We start from the raw sequence: 13949 nt of genomic DNA on the forward strand, positions 1-13949 counted from the left end.
GCCCCACTCTGTGCCTGGCTTTTCTCCTTGCCGGGGGGGCGGGCGAGGAGGGCGGTGGCCCCGTTACATTGAAGATCCATTTCCTGGCTGCTCCTTCTGACTGCTTTTGAACTTCAAGCTTTTGCGTGGTCCACAGAGTTATTAATCTGTATCTTTACATGTTTATTTTGGTTATTCTGGAGGTAGTGGTGCGAATTTTGAAGTCTCACCCACTATCTTGACAGAACTCACATGCCTATCTAGTTCCCAGCCCTCTCCCTGGCACTTTCCAAGTGCTCAATAAATAATTGTGGGATGCACGAATAAGGCCCCCAAACCCAGGGTATTGTAAATCTAGTATATACAGAACTAAATTATAATGTGAGCTGATTTATGTCACGCTCCACATGTTTATATAAAGTACACAAGAGAAGCGAGGGTGGAGTGATTTATACCGAGGGCTTAACTGTGTTTCTCAACAGTTTTTTACTTAAAAATAAATGGCTTCCTGCCCTAACTGGTTTGGCTCAGTGGATAGAGCGTCGGCCTGCAGACTGAAAGGTCCCAGGTTCGATTCCGGTCAAGGGCATGTACCTTGGTTGCGGGCACATCCCTGGTGGGGAGTGTGCAGGAGGCAGCTGATCGATGTTTCTCTCTCATCGATGTTTCTGGCTCTCTATCCCTCTCCCTTCCTCTCTGTAAAAAATCAATAAAATATATTTTAAAAAATTAAAACAAACAAATGGCTTCCTGTGCTGTCTCCTCCCACTTTTGGGGGGGGGTATTGTTACAATGAGCATGGATTTCAGAATATGCAATAAAGTTATTTTTATCTTGAAAAAAGTAGACAAATGAACAATGAATGACCCCAACTCTTCCCGAGTTGAGGACCTTTGTCACTCAGGAGCGTTCAGATGCGTCTGTCACCCTCGTCAGCGGGGACCAAGGGGAGTTCTGGCCTCTGCCCAGAGTGCGGTGTGCAAGGCGGCGAAGCGGGGCTGGCTGCCAGCGCTTTTCCTGCCAAAGGTCCCCGACGCTCTCGCCCTCAGGTGGAGAGAAGTCTCTGGAACATCATTTTAGCTTCATATGCCTTCTATACCTTATCCTTGTTTCGTGAACAGTCAAATTTTCCCCCTAAATTTGGATTCGAAATCCCAGAGTGAAATCGGAGAGGTGAGTCCAAGCTTCCCGGGTGATTCGTCCCTCCCACCCTCTTTGCCCGGCCGGCACCGTGGGAAAAGGTCATACATGTCCACCAGCTCTGCACCCGAGTTTCTCACCGGAGCTGCTGTCAACACAATCCACTCGTGACCCTGCCAGGAAAGGCCAGCATACTGTTGTGTTGAGTGGGTGGCCCGCCTGCGGCAGTGCACTGGCTCTGCTGGGCTATCATGAACTGGCATCTGGTCCTCCAACACAGGCAGGTAGATAGGACTCAGCAGAACATACAGCTTGACGTTGACCTCTAAAATGTTGCTCTTCTGTTTTCACACTCAGCTCCATGTCTTGGCACCTGTGCCACATCCATGAAATATAAGAATCGCAGTTCCTTGTAGAGAAAAGCAGATGTGGGTTTTTGGATCTATATTACTTACGACACTTGTTGATCGTAATTAATTCTTGAGGCCTTGCCTGAGGGAGCTGGCCTGTGTCCCCCTCTGCTGAGGACACGTCACCAGCAGCAGCCCCGAATCTGATCTCTAAGTACAGTCAGAGAGCATGGCTTCCCGCCCCCCTTCCCAAGCCGGCATCCGGGGCAGTTGGCCCCTGACATTCCTAATCCATGACCCCGTGCAGCCCGTTGGCACAGCACATAAGGCACCTTTTCACCCACTTCGTTCGAAAGCTTCACCGGGACTTAAAATGACTGTTTCCTGCCGACAAGCCAGTGGTTGGATTAGAGCATCTGTGGCAGCCCCTTCAGGCTCCAGCATTTTAAAATTCGCTCAAGGGACAATGAAAAATCAGTGTGACATGGGACAGTGTTTTTAAAGTGTATCAACCAGAAATATTCTTAAGGAATATTGGTTGCATGCAGTTCTGTCTTCCCACTCTTAAAGTATCAGTTGGGCGGAAAAGTAATTGTACTCCTATTAAGTACAAAGTTACAGCTTATCCTCACGTACAATTTTGTGTAGTAGTCTTTGGCTTACCTGGGATCATGCCTACATGATCTGGTACAACAGATTAAGAATCATAGCCTTGAAGGGAACTCATCAGCATACTTCTTAGACATCGGTGCATCGTCATTCTGGACTGGACGCATGTGTGTGTCTTCTAGGTATTTTTATTTTCACTTGGATTGGGCTCCCTAGGGTCATTAGTAGCTACGTTTCCATAGTTTCTGTCTGTCTTTGGATTGAGCGGTCTTCAGGAGCAATAGCATGACATCACTCCAGACTCGCATGTGGGATTCATTTCCTGGAGTCATTCTACCATCAGGGACATGGATGTTGGGCTAAAGGCTTTAAATGACACCTCAAAGCTGTTGAGAACGTGGAGACTGAGATCATTACAAAATCCGTCATGCAGAAACACTGCAAATACAGAAAACTCACGGATTAACCCAGTGATCATTTTCTCTTAATTTATCACTGGAGAAAAATAAATGGAATATTTAAGAATTGAAATCCATTTTCCAGTAGGTCATTGTTTAAAAATTAATTCAAACACTTGGACCATTAACCCAGGCAAATATAAAATACTGAAATATGAAACAATAATAAAGTAAAGGAATATATTTTCATGCATATATATTCACATACATAATATCAAAAGGTAAAAATGAAGAAATAGTCTGCCATCCTGATATGTTGGCAGAATAGCTCCCTTCTGAGTTTTTTTAAAAGTGTATTTTTATTGTTAACAGTAACCTGATTTTTTAATGTTTTTGCACAATTTATAGTACTTTACATTTTTGCTTCCAAATATTTTGCGTTTGACATAGAGATTCGATGTGCTAGTGTCTTATTAAAATCATAACAATTATATGTACACGTTAAAAGTAATGGGAGGAAAAGGGGACCTATATAATATCTTCAACAATAAAGGTTTTCTTTAATAAAAAAAAAAGTAACTCAAACTCTTCAGAAGGGTTAAAAAATAAAGAGTAAACATCTTTCTCCACGTCTAGACCCACAGGGGAAAAAGTATGCTGTTATAATTATATGTATATATGTGCGTATCTACATATATGTGTATAAATGAGTGTATACATGTCCCCTTTTTACATACAAATCTCTAACTTGGTTCCCCCCTTCTCAGTGTGTTTGAGCAAAATATAAACCTAACTATTTTTGATGACCGTGGCACTGTATGAATGAATATCCCATAATGAAGTTGGTTAGCTCCCCTATTAATGAACATTTATTGGGGGGGGGGGTAGTTTTTCTGACAGAGCTACACCAAATATCTTTGTTAGATATAGTTATGCTTGTTTATAGTTATATGATCATAGAATAAATTCCTAGAAACGGAATTGTTAGGTGGTTTGCTTGCTGTTTGTGTGTCAGCCTCGCTGGACTGAGGGAGGTCCAGATAGCTGGTAAAATATTATTTCGGGGTGTGCCTGTGAGGGTGTTTCTGGAAGAGATGAGATGGAATCAGACTAAGTGTAGGAAGTCTGTCCTGGCCAGTGTGGGGGGTGCATTATCCAATCCACCGAGGGCCTGAATAGAGCAAGACGGCCGAGCTAGGCGGATTTGCTCTCTGCTGGACTCGGGCCGTCTACACCGGCCTCTGGAGCCCCTGGTTCTTGGGTCTTTAGTCTCAGACTAGGATTTAGACCACGGGCTCCCTGGGTCTGGGGCCGGGCAGGAACTACACCACCAGCTTTCCTGGGCCTCCGTGGTGCAAGTGGTGGATCGTGGGACTTCTCGGCCTCCAAATCGTGTGCGCCAGTCCTCCCTGGTAACTCTCTTTCCATAGATGGCCATTGGCGCATTTCTCTGGAGACCCCATGTAATACGCTGGATAGAAGGGTTGTCCGTGTTTAGTTTGGGTCTATATTTCCCAAGTGCCCTCCTCAAAGGCAGAGAGTACCAGTGTCCTCACCGAAAGAGAAGCCGGTTTCCCTGTGTTGCCGACAGCTTCATGGAATTGTAGCATCTTTGCTTTTGATACGTGAAGCCTGGTTTGTCTTTGATGTTTTGTGTTTATGTTATTGTGAGTGAAGTTTAGCATCTTTTGTGGGTTAATTAGACATTTGTGTGTCCTTTCTCTGTAATTGGTTTAGTGTAATCTGACTATCTTTTCCTACTTAGTTTACCTTTTCTAATGATTTTTAAGAGCTCTTTGTATATTAAGAAGTATATCCTTTTGTCATAAGAAAGACTTTTTCCCCCCCATTCTCTATTTTTTATTGGTGCTTTAGTTATAAAGGTAGTTTTCATTTAGTAGTCAAATTTAGTGTTTTCCTTCATGACTTTTGAGTTTTATGTCATGTTTACAAGCCTTCCCACCTTCTCATTCTAGGATTATATTCACCCATCTTTTCTTTTTCTTCTATTTCTTTTCAGGTGTGCGTGTGTTTGTTTTGACATCAGGTATTTGTTTTATTCAGGATTATTTTGTTGTAAGGAATTAGGTTGACATCTGAGTGTTGGTATATTTGTAAAAGATTTCAATATCAAGTACTATTGAGATTTTATTTCATTGGTTCTGTTTATCCTTTGCCATGCAATTATTTGATAAGTAGGAGCAGCAGCTGCATATTTATAAAAATGCCATTCCTTTGAATACAGTGGGTTATACTTATTCTTGGCACCATAATCTTTAAATAATTGGGAGTTTGGGTCCTAGGAGATAATAGCAAAGAATACCCTATGGCAGTGATGGCGAACCTCTGACACGCGAACTCATTTTTTTTGTTGATTTTTCTTTGTTAAGTGGCATTTAAATATATAAAATAAATATCAAAAATATAAGTCTTTGTTTTACTATGGGTTGCAAAGATCAAAAAATTTCTATATGGGACACGGCACCAGAGTTAAGTTAGGGTTTTTCAAAATGCTGACACGCCGAGCTCCAAAGATTCGCCATCACTGCTCTATGGAACATCATCCCTTTGACTTAATGTGATGTCATCCTAATGAAACCAAACAACAGCGGATGGAATGACAGTGACCTCTCGCCGCAGACATGGGGTGAGTCGTGGTCTCTAGGTGGGCGAGCTGTTCCGGTGTGTTTCCTTCGGTTTACACAGAGAGCTGTGCTTTTCCATTGTGTCACCCTCCAGAGAAAGCTGCATTTTTAGGACTGTGTTTTCCCAGTGAAAAGGCACCTTTTCTCCACTGGTTCATCAGAGAGAAACAGTCAAACTTAAGGCGTGTCGTTTCTTTTGGAGCGATGGAAACTCCATTTAAAGCTGAGGTCTTGCCCTGTGAGTGTCAGCCGGTTTGATTCCAGTCAGGGCACATGCCTGGGTTGCGAGCTTGATCCTTAGTAGGGAGCCTGCAGGAGGCAGCCGATCAATGATTCTGTCTCCCTCTCCCTTCCTCTCTCTGAAATCAATTTAAAACCCCCCACAAACCTCCGTATTTAAAAAGCTGAGATGTTGATAGCTAACAGATAACTTGCCATGCCTATACCCGCATTATTTTCTCTCTCCTTCAAGGTCATACTGATTGCATTTTATTTTGTCAATGCTGCTCTTTAATATCTCAGCCTCGCAAAATCTATGCCAGATTTTTAAACTGGAAAAGGTGTTAAAGGCAGCGGAGCCCTCACGTCTTCCCAACCATTGTCCTTGGTTGTAGTGAGTCTTGCATTTCGCTCCTGGAGGCAGGGGTTAGGGTTAGCAACTCCTCGTCACACGGAGCTGTGTGTTTACAGGTCACAGCGACAGAAAGAGAGATGCTTGCGCCTTTAACAAGTGAACACAAAACTGTCACCCGATTATTAGTCTGACATTTCATGGGAGGCTGCTTGGCAAGGCGCTGTGATGTTCCCATGACTCCGTGGGGTCATCTCTGAGCGCCTGTTCATTTCATGGTGTTTGAGTTGGCTTCATCGGTTATCAGGTGAATGTCCGTGGGCAGTGGGTAAGTCTCCGTTTGTACGTCCAGGAAAGGAAAAGGTCGGACACCGCACAGGGATGTTGGGAGAAGTAAGAGAGAATGCGTGGGGAACTCGGCACTGGGCACATTGTAAGCCCCCCACCTGAGTGTGTGCTGTTGTCTCTGTGTTGTATGTTAGTGATGGTGGTTAGTGATGTGTTACTCAGTAGTTTATCTCTATTACTCAGTAGTACTACATGTGCGGTGAGAAACCCGTTATTGACTAGTCTCAAAATACAACGCCCAGTTGTCTTTAGAAGTGGGGTGTGTTTAAGATGAGCAGTAGACTTCCTGAGTTCGCTGTGTTTTACTTTTGCCACCTTGAAAAAAGTCCCGTAATTTCGTGTAACCTCAGAAAGCATGCCTGCGCATCGTTTTTGGAGCAGAAAAAGAGGGTGTGTAGTTAATAGTGTGGCTCTTTACCCGTAACTGGGACACAGTGAAGTTAGCAGTTTTGGTAACGATGTTTGGCTTTTTTGTTTCGTTTAATGCTTGCAACATTATCCTGTCTACGGCTCCCCGAGGCCCTTTCCATACAGTATGTCCTGTGATCATATTACTGATCTAATAAACATCTATCTCACTGTAATAAACCCACTTTGTGAGCAGCCTCATTAATGTGCTGAGATAATGCACCCGGGGGTATTCCCAGCATTTCCATTGTGGCTCCGCAATTCGTCGCCCTGATATTAGGCTCTATTGGTGGGGAACGGCTGCGTCAGCTCCCGGGGTCGAGGCTCCCACGTGCCTCACGGGGCACGAAGGTGTACGAGGCCGAGCTCTGGGTAAAGGTGGTTTGGGGGCCACGGCATCCTACAGAGTAAAACCGTAGGTAGACAATCTCCTTTTGATTTTAATTCTGAATCAGTTTCTTTGAATAAATGAACCATTAATTTGTAAAGCTAAGACAGCCTCATGGAATGTATTCTAAATGTCTAGATAATAAAGCCATAACTATGTTTAACCAATTTTAGACAGACTTTTCTTCTTTCCAGTTGTAAGAATGGCCTAGTTTGGTGAGTTATGGAGTGGTTTTAAAAGTTTAATAGCCTTGCAATTTTAAATATCCATTCTTTTAATGGAAATACCCATTTTCAGGAATAAATGTACTATCTCTTGTTCTTTTTCCTTTGGGGTACATTCTCTACCTCAAGCCTATCTCACTCAGATAGGAGCTCTTCAGAAGGGATTATTTTAGCATAGAGAGGACTTCGAGTATTTTTCCAACAACGCGGATCCAGTAAACAGTAATTTTAAGAACTCTAAGCTATAGAGCTCTGTACTACATTTCTGAATCTTAGAACAAAGAGTTACATTTCCAAGTTTCCTTTGTTCATTATTTGACCGTCATGAGAAATCCTGACAGTCTATTACTGGAGCTGATAAAGGCAGATTGGCCCTTCATGCCTCTCCATGGTCACTGGTTGTAACAGCAGATCTTGCATTTGACGTATGTCAGTACATGAGGGTCACTGCAGAGGGTGCCCAGGAAATGTCCCCCTTTAAAAATGTTAGGAGTAAGGAAGGCAGATTTATTTCATATATTTGAATTACAAAAGGTGCCATAAGCACATTATAAGAATTCAAAAAATTTACAGGTGATTAAGGTACAACTAGAGTGTCCCTTCCCTTTACACATGGCACTACTCCAGGGTAACCAGGGTTACTTTTTTTAATTTAATATTTTTTATTGATTTTAGAGAGGAAGGGAGAGAAATATCTATACTAATAAAAGGGTAATATGCTAATTAGAGAGGACATCTTCCAGATGACCTTCTGGACATTTCATAAAACTGTCTTGTTCCCTTGTAGTTAAGTTAGTGTTACATAAAGCCGCAACAAGGGAGCGTACTGGTGACCTCCTGGTTCATAGGTCGACGCTCAACCACTTAATTCATTCTGGCCAGGCACCTTGCTTACTTTTGATGTGTCCTTGCATTCTCTCCACTCTGCTTACAAGCACCTGCACTTGTACCATTGAGTTTCTTTTTATTGTTCTGGCTTTCATTTCTAAAAATAGAACCATAGTGTAGGTATTTTGTAACTTACTTTTCTTTTTACTTATCTCAATATTATGGACATCTTTTTAAGTCGATACTTATACATTGATCTTACTCTTTTTAACAGCCGCATAGTATTTTATGGTATCGGTGCACTATTATTTATTTAATTCAAGCATTTCCTGGTGGATGGCCATTCAGGTTGTTTCCATGGTTGGCTATTATAAGCATGACACAGCAGTCATGATTGGTTTTAGCTGCTTCTGCATTTCCTTTTGTTAGATAAGTGCCCTACAAGTGAGATGGTTCCATCACAAGGTGCTTCTAAATTTTAATAAACATTAATTACCATATAACTTCCCAAAAGATTTTTAGCAGTTTACATTCAAGTCAAAGGTAATTAAATGTGTTTGTTTTTCTGTATCTTCACCAGCACTGCATCTTCTGAGCCTAAAGTTTTTTGGGTCCATTTGACAGGTAAAGATGAGATAACTCAGTTTTAATTTGGATTCTATGGCTACAGCATTAGGAAAGGGAAAAGGAAATATAATCACTCAAATGTGAAATATGTATAATACGAATGCATGAACCTTTGAAATATAGAGGGAATACTTTTATAGAAAATTATAAATGACCAAAAAATATCAAACTTCAGAAGTTAAAATTTAACCATCCAATGACGTAAGCCGCTCAACCACTTTATTCAAGAAAGAATACAGGTCTAATTTGTTTTAACCATAAGCAGGTCGAAAAGAGGGATATGCTGATCCAACAAAGAAATCTTATAAGCATGTATATCCTGTAGAAATTCAGTGCTGTCAATACAAGCATCATCACCAAAGCAAACATTGTTAGTAAGAGACCCAATCAGAATGGTTTTTGTTTTGAAAGTTGAACATTGATCACCCAGGACACGGGCACCCTCTCTGCCTTCCAGATGTCTCACAGGACTGCCTTATTAGAAATGACATTTTCAAGGATGATTTTAGGACACGAAATGGAACCTGCTTTTCTGCAGCTGAGGGGGAAAAGGAACACTTTCCTCTTTTATTCTGCTAAGATTTCTTTCACAACCAGTGAGAAGGGCTGCCAGCTTGCAGGGCAAATACAAGAATCCCATTAGTTGCTATCAAAAGAAAAAAAAACACCTTGTAATATAAAAAAAGATACCAGACACCTGGATTTTCATAATGTGTTGTTTCGCATCTCCAAGATCTGTCATTGCAATAGTGCAGGACTAAGTGGTTTTCCATATGAGTTCCAAATTTTCAAAGACTAGACAAATCCTATGCTATTTAAATAATTCAGAGTGTAGAGGAAGATGGAAAGCTCCCTGGCTCATTGTCATAAAGCTGTAAAAAGTCTAAAGCCATAGCCTACTTTAAAATAATACAGAACAATTGAATATCACGTTTACTTATGAATATAGGTAAGAAAATTTTAAAAAAAGGTAAATCAAATCTAGTAATGTATTAAAAGGACCAATATGACCAAATAGGGTTTGATCCATGAATTCAAGAATAGTTCAAGCATTGGAAAAGTATAATTTAATAATTTTAAGAAATTGAAGGAAAATAAAAACATGGTCAATGCTAAAAAAGTTCAACTGGCCACTCTTAATTTTTTAAAACTTTATTTAAGATAGAGTGAATCTTTCCAAAATGTTGAAAGTTATTTCCTAGAAATTAATAAACACTGAAAGCATTTTCATTAAAATTGAGAAAAGAGGAGTCCCTTCTGCCACCACTAATAGTCAACAGCGATGGGTGGTGGTATATTACAGAGAAGAAAAATAAATATTAAGACTGAAACTGATTATTACTCGCAGTTGCGAGAATTTTCATACCTAGATAAGAGATTAAAATAAAAAACTTGTTGAAACTAAAAAGCAAACTTCAGTAATTCATGGCATAGAATATAATACACAGAAACCAAAAGCTTTTTTTTTATACTGGAATTAATCTGATAGAAATAGAAATGGGGGGAAATCCTTTTATAGGTGTGACTAAAACCATCTCATAAAAAAAGGACAAACATAACTATAACAGGAAAATGCAAATCATGATGCTAACTGTAGAACATTTTGAAAGACGTAAAGTATGACCTAAATGGATGGAGAGACGTGCCAAAGAGAGGAACCGGGTGGTGGGCGGGGGAATAGAAACATCAATGATAAGAGAGAAGCATTGGTCCACTGCCTCCTACGCGCCCACTATTGGGGATCGAGCCCACAACATGGGCATGTGCCCTGTCCGGAATCGAACAGTGACCTCCTGGTTTATAAGTCGATGCTCAACTACTGAGCCATGCCTATTGGGCTAAAAGTAATTTTTATTGTAATTCCATTCACACGCTTTTAGTTCATTAAAACGATCCTCACACTGTGGAATGAGTGTGAGGTTTGCCAAAAGAATCCTGACAGGAAGGCCTCTTTTCATTGCTCTTTATCGCACACTCAGTCCTGCCTCCCAAAATGCCTTTAAAGCAGCGGTTCTCAATCTGTGGGTCGTGACCCCTTTGGGGGTCGAATGACCCTTTCACAGGGGTCGCCTAAATACATCCTGCATATCAGATATTTACATTACGATTCATAACAGTAGCAACATTACAGCTATGAAGTAGCAACGAAAATAATTTTATGGTTGGGGGTCACCACAACATGAGGAACTGTATTAAAGGGTCGCGGCATTAGGAAGGTTGAGAACCACTGCTTTAACATCAACGTACAGAACTCAAAAAGGAATCAACTTATGACAATGAAGAGGAAGGGGAGGAGTTGGTAATACATTGAGGGTTCAGCATATCTCTGGCTGGCAGAAGGAGGCACAGAGGATCAGGAAGCCCTGCCCCAAACGCCCTGCAGGGGTGCGAGGGTGGCCTGGTGTTGCCTCCCAGCTCTGAGCCCCATAGCACCTCTGGCCTCGGGGAGGAGATGAAAATAGGGCCGTTTTCAGAAGTCTGTATGTGATCAGCTCTGCCATCGACCCTCCTTATGCCCTTCGCCAGTTTCCACATGCAGAAGACCCAGGAGCCTAGAATGTGTCCCAAATGATGCCAGGACTTTTCCCTGAATAAGCTGATGCTGAGCAGAAACTACCCCCAAGAGTGAAGCATTCCTGAATTGTCTGAGGAGGGAGGTGGTGGAAGGGAGGAGAGGCTGTCCCCTGGGAAAGCTTTCCAAAGCCCGCACCCCCAGCCTGGGGCTGGGCTGCCACCAGTAACTCCTTCAGCTCCTTGCTTTCCGTGATGTCCGTGCCTGGAGGATTTCCAAACATGTGTCTTTAGCCGTGACCTGTCCTCTAAGCTCCATGCGCGTGGGTCTACCCACTGGCTATAATGTCGCCATAAGAACATCTAAGCCATGGTGGTCCCAGCGGTGAATGATGACCCAACGTACGTTTCTGGAGACTCTGTTGTCTTGCCCTCCCCTGGCCTCACTGTCTAGACTGTTGTCCTGCAGGCAGAGGGCCCCACTGCTCAGGCAGGGTCTGTGGGCCACAGTTCGGTGCTCGGACTGTCTTCTCAAGATGGCAAGGAGCCACTGAAGGTTCTGAGCAGGAGGGTGATGGAATCTGATCAAAGTGTTTAAAGATAACCGCTGGGGCTCCCGTGTGGAAGATGGCTGGTGAGGGGCACAAGCATCGTGACACTTAGGTTATTTCTTGGAGGACTTTCTCCAGCATCCTTCTCCCAGCCAGTGGCAGCAGCCTCCACCTGCACATCCAGGTGGAAGGTCAGGAAGAGCAGCAGGTGACACGTGGTCAGGCCAGAGCTTCTACACGGAACCCCGCACCTTGGCAGCCAGGCAGCATTGGCATAGCTTCACCCCCTCCGGTTCCTGCAGCTGCGCTGCTTTGAGAGAACGGGTTAACCCCCCTGCATCGACTGGTGACGATTCTGAAGTGAACGTTGCCCCGTTCTCTAGTGCCTGGCCAGGAAAATGGGAAGTTCGTCAGCAAAGTCAGGACAGTGCCAGAAGCCCAGAGGTCAAGGCTGAGTTGACCTACCAGTGTCTTTCAACTTGTTTTTGGATTTTTTTTTTTAACTCTCAATGATTTATAGACTAATAACTAAATCAGTAATGGCAGTGGCCGGTTTTCTTCCCTCTAAATTTCTACGTTTAGTAACAATGAGCCTGGGGTCAGTGAAATGAGAGCATCCTTTCAAGACAAAGCGGGCAGCGTCAGGGCCGCGGGCAGCGGTGTTTCCTTGGGTGATGTCATCTGGAATTGCTGCCATTCATCAGCGTAATGATAGTTTCTGCTGCCTCTTCAGCCGATTTGGGCAAAGCAATTGCTGTATTAAAATGCAGGGGAGTAAGGATGGATGGCTGCTGTGAATTCTCCTTAAAGATGTCCCAGCAACACAGAGGGGCTACTTCCTCAGGTGCTTTTAGATAGCAAAAAAGGGTGGGAAATATTGTTATTATTAAGTGGTTATTTTTTTCTTCTTGGTTAATATATTCTCTGACATTAAATATTCCTATATAATTTTTGACAAAACACTGCACCAGGCAATATTTTTTAAAATGGATTGTAAAAGGAGAAAGATTTTGAAATGCATTGTACTGTGTAGATTGCATTTCACAATCTTTCTCCTTTTACATAAAGGGAACAAAGCAGTACAAATGTGATTTGAAATTGTTTTAATACAGTTTTAAAATTCAAAATGTTTATTTTGAGATATTTCCAAGTTTTATGTGAATATATGTGTGTGTCTATGATCTCATCTCTCCCACAAAACATTGGATTTAGCTAATAACAATGTTTACAATAAAGTTAGGGTTGACAGATAAAATATAAGATGCCAAATGGACATACACTAAAAAAGATTCATTGTTTACCTGAAATTCAAACTTAGTTGGGTTTTTTTTTTTTTCAAGTCTGGAGATCCTTTATAAAGTAGAAAACATGAGTAAATCAATGAAGGTAGGATAGGGTGAGTTTTCATACAAATATGAAATCTAATATAATTGCAAAAGTTGAGCCATGGTCTCGGCCTTGAGTCCTGGTTGCTGGACAGAAATGGACATATAATCACAAGATGTGCATCATCCAGAAAGTGTATAGAGGGGAGACATTTACTTGGGGCAAGAAGCATGGTCTAGTTTGGGGGTCTGATGCAACACTTTTTCATAGTCTCCATTAAAGGGACCCTTTCTGATGGGGGTGGTGGTGTAATATCTACCTTGTATTGAGCATTTAATGAACTACTAGACAGTCTTTCAAAGTGAAGTTGTTTTTTTTTAAATTTAGATGAAGTCCATTTTCCATTTTGTACATTGTACTTTCGCAGTTCTAGCTAAGAAATGATTCCCTCGCTCAAGGTCAAAAAGATTCTGCCTATGATTTTTCTGAGAAGTTTTAGATTTTATATTTAGTTCTAGCACCCAGTTTTTTAAAAAGAACCTTTGAGTACATGCAAAAACAATGCTTTCTCTCCTACCTGTTTAGTTGATAATGATTTGGACACAGACAAGTTCAAAGTGTTCCATTATATCTTCTAGGAAGTGAATTTTTCCAAGCAAGTTAATAGTAAGCAACACTCTAAGGGGCATGCCTCAGAAGATTTCATACAGTTTTCACACCCATAGACACACACACACACACACACACACACACACACACACAGCCCTGTATGAACATATGCATTAAATATGTGTATGTAAAAGCTGTGCTGGCCCCTGCTTGCTCCGGGCTTTCTTTGCTGTGGAGTACAGGAAGTACTGCAGGGCATCCTTTGGGTTTTGTGTTGTGAGCTTTCACTGCAGGGCCTCCTTTGGGTTTTGTGGTGTGAGCTTTCTTTGAGTTACTGTGCATTTTGAAAACGACCCATTCACAAAACCCCACACCATTCAGTTAATCCAGTGTTGTGCTCAGACTGTTCTCCCCGCGAAGGCAAATCTTACTGTGGT

General features: G+C 42.0%; 1 protein-coding gene across 1 annotated transcript in view; it reads left to right on the forward strand.

The window, feature by feature from the left end:
- The window catches only part of ULK4 (unc-51 like kinase 4), a 284250-nt gene that overhangs the window by 178032 nt on the left and 92269 nt on the right, over positions 1 to 13949 (forward strand). The window contains exon 35 of the mRNA XM_015568398.1: positions 2805 to 2816. Within this exon, the coding sequence (XP_015423884.1) occupies positions 2805 to 2816 (12 nt within the window). The remainder of the gene's footprint in view (positions 1 to 2804; positions 2817 to 13949) is intronic.

This window comes from Myotis davidii, unplaced genomic scaffold (assembly GCF_000327345.1).
Source record: "Myotis davidii unplaced genomic scaffold, ASM32734v1 scaffold663, whole genome shotgun sequence".
In the NCBI taxonomy this organism is placed as follows: domain Eukaryota; kingdom Metazoa; phylum Chordata; class Mammalia; order Chiroptera; family Vespertilionidae; genus Myotis; species Myotis davidii.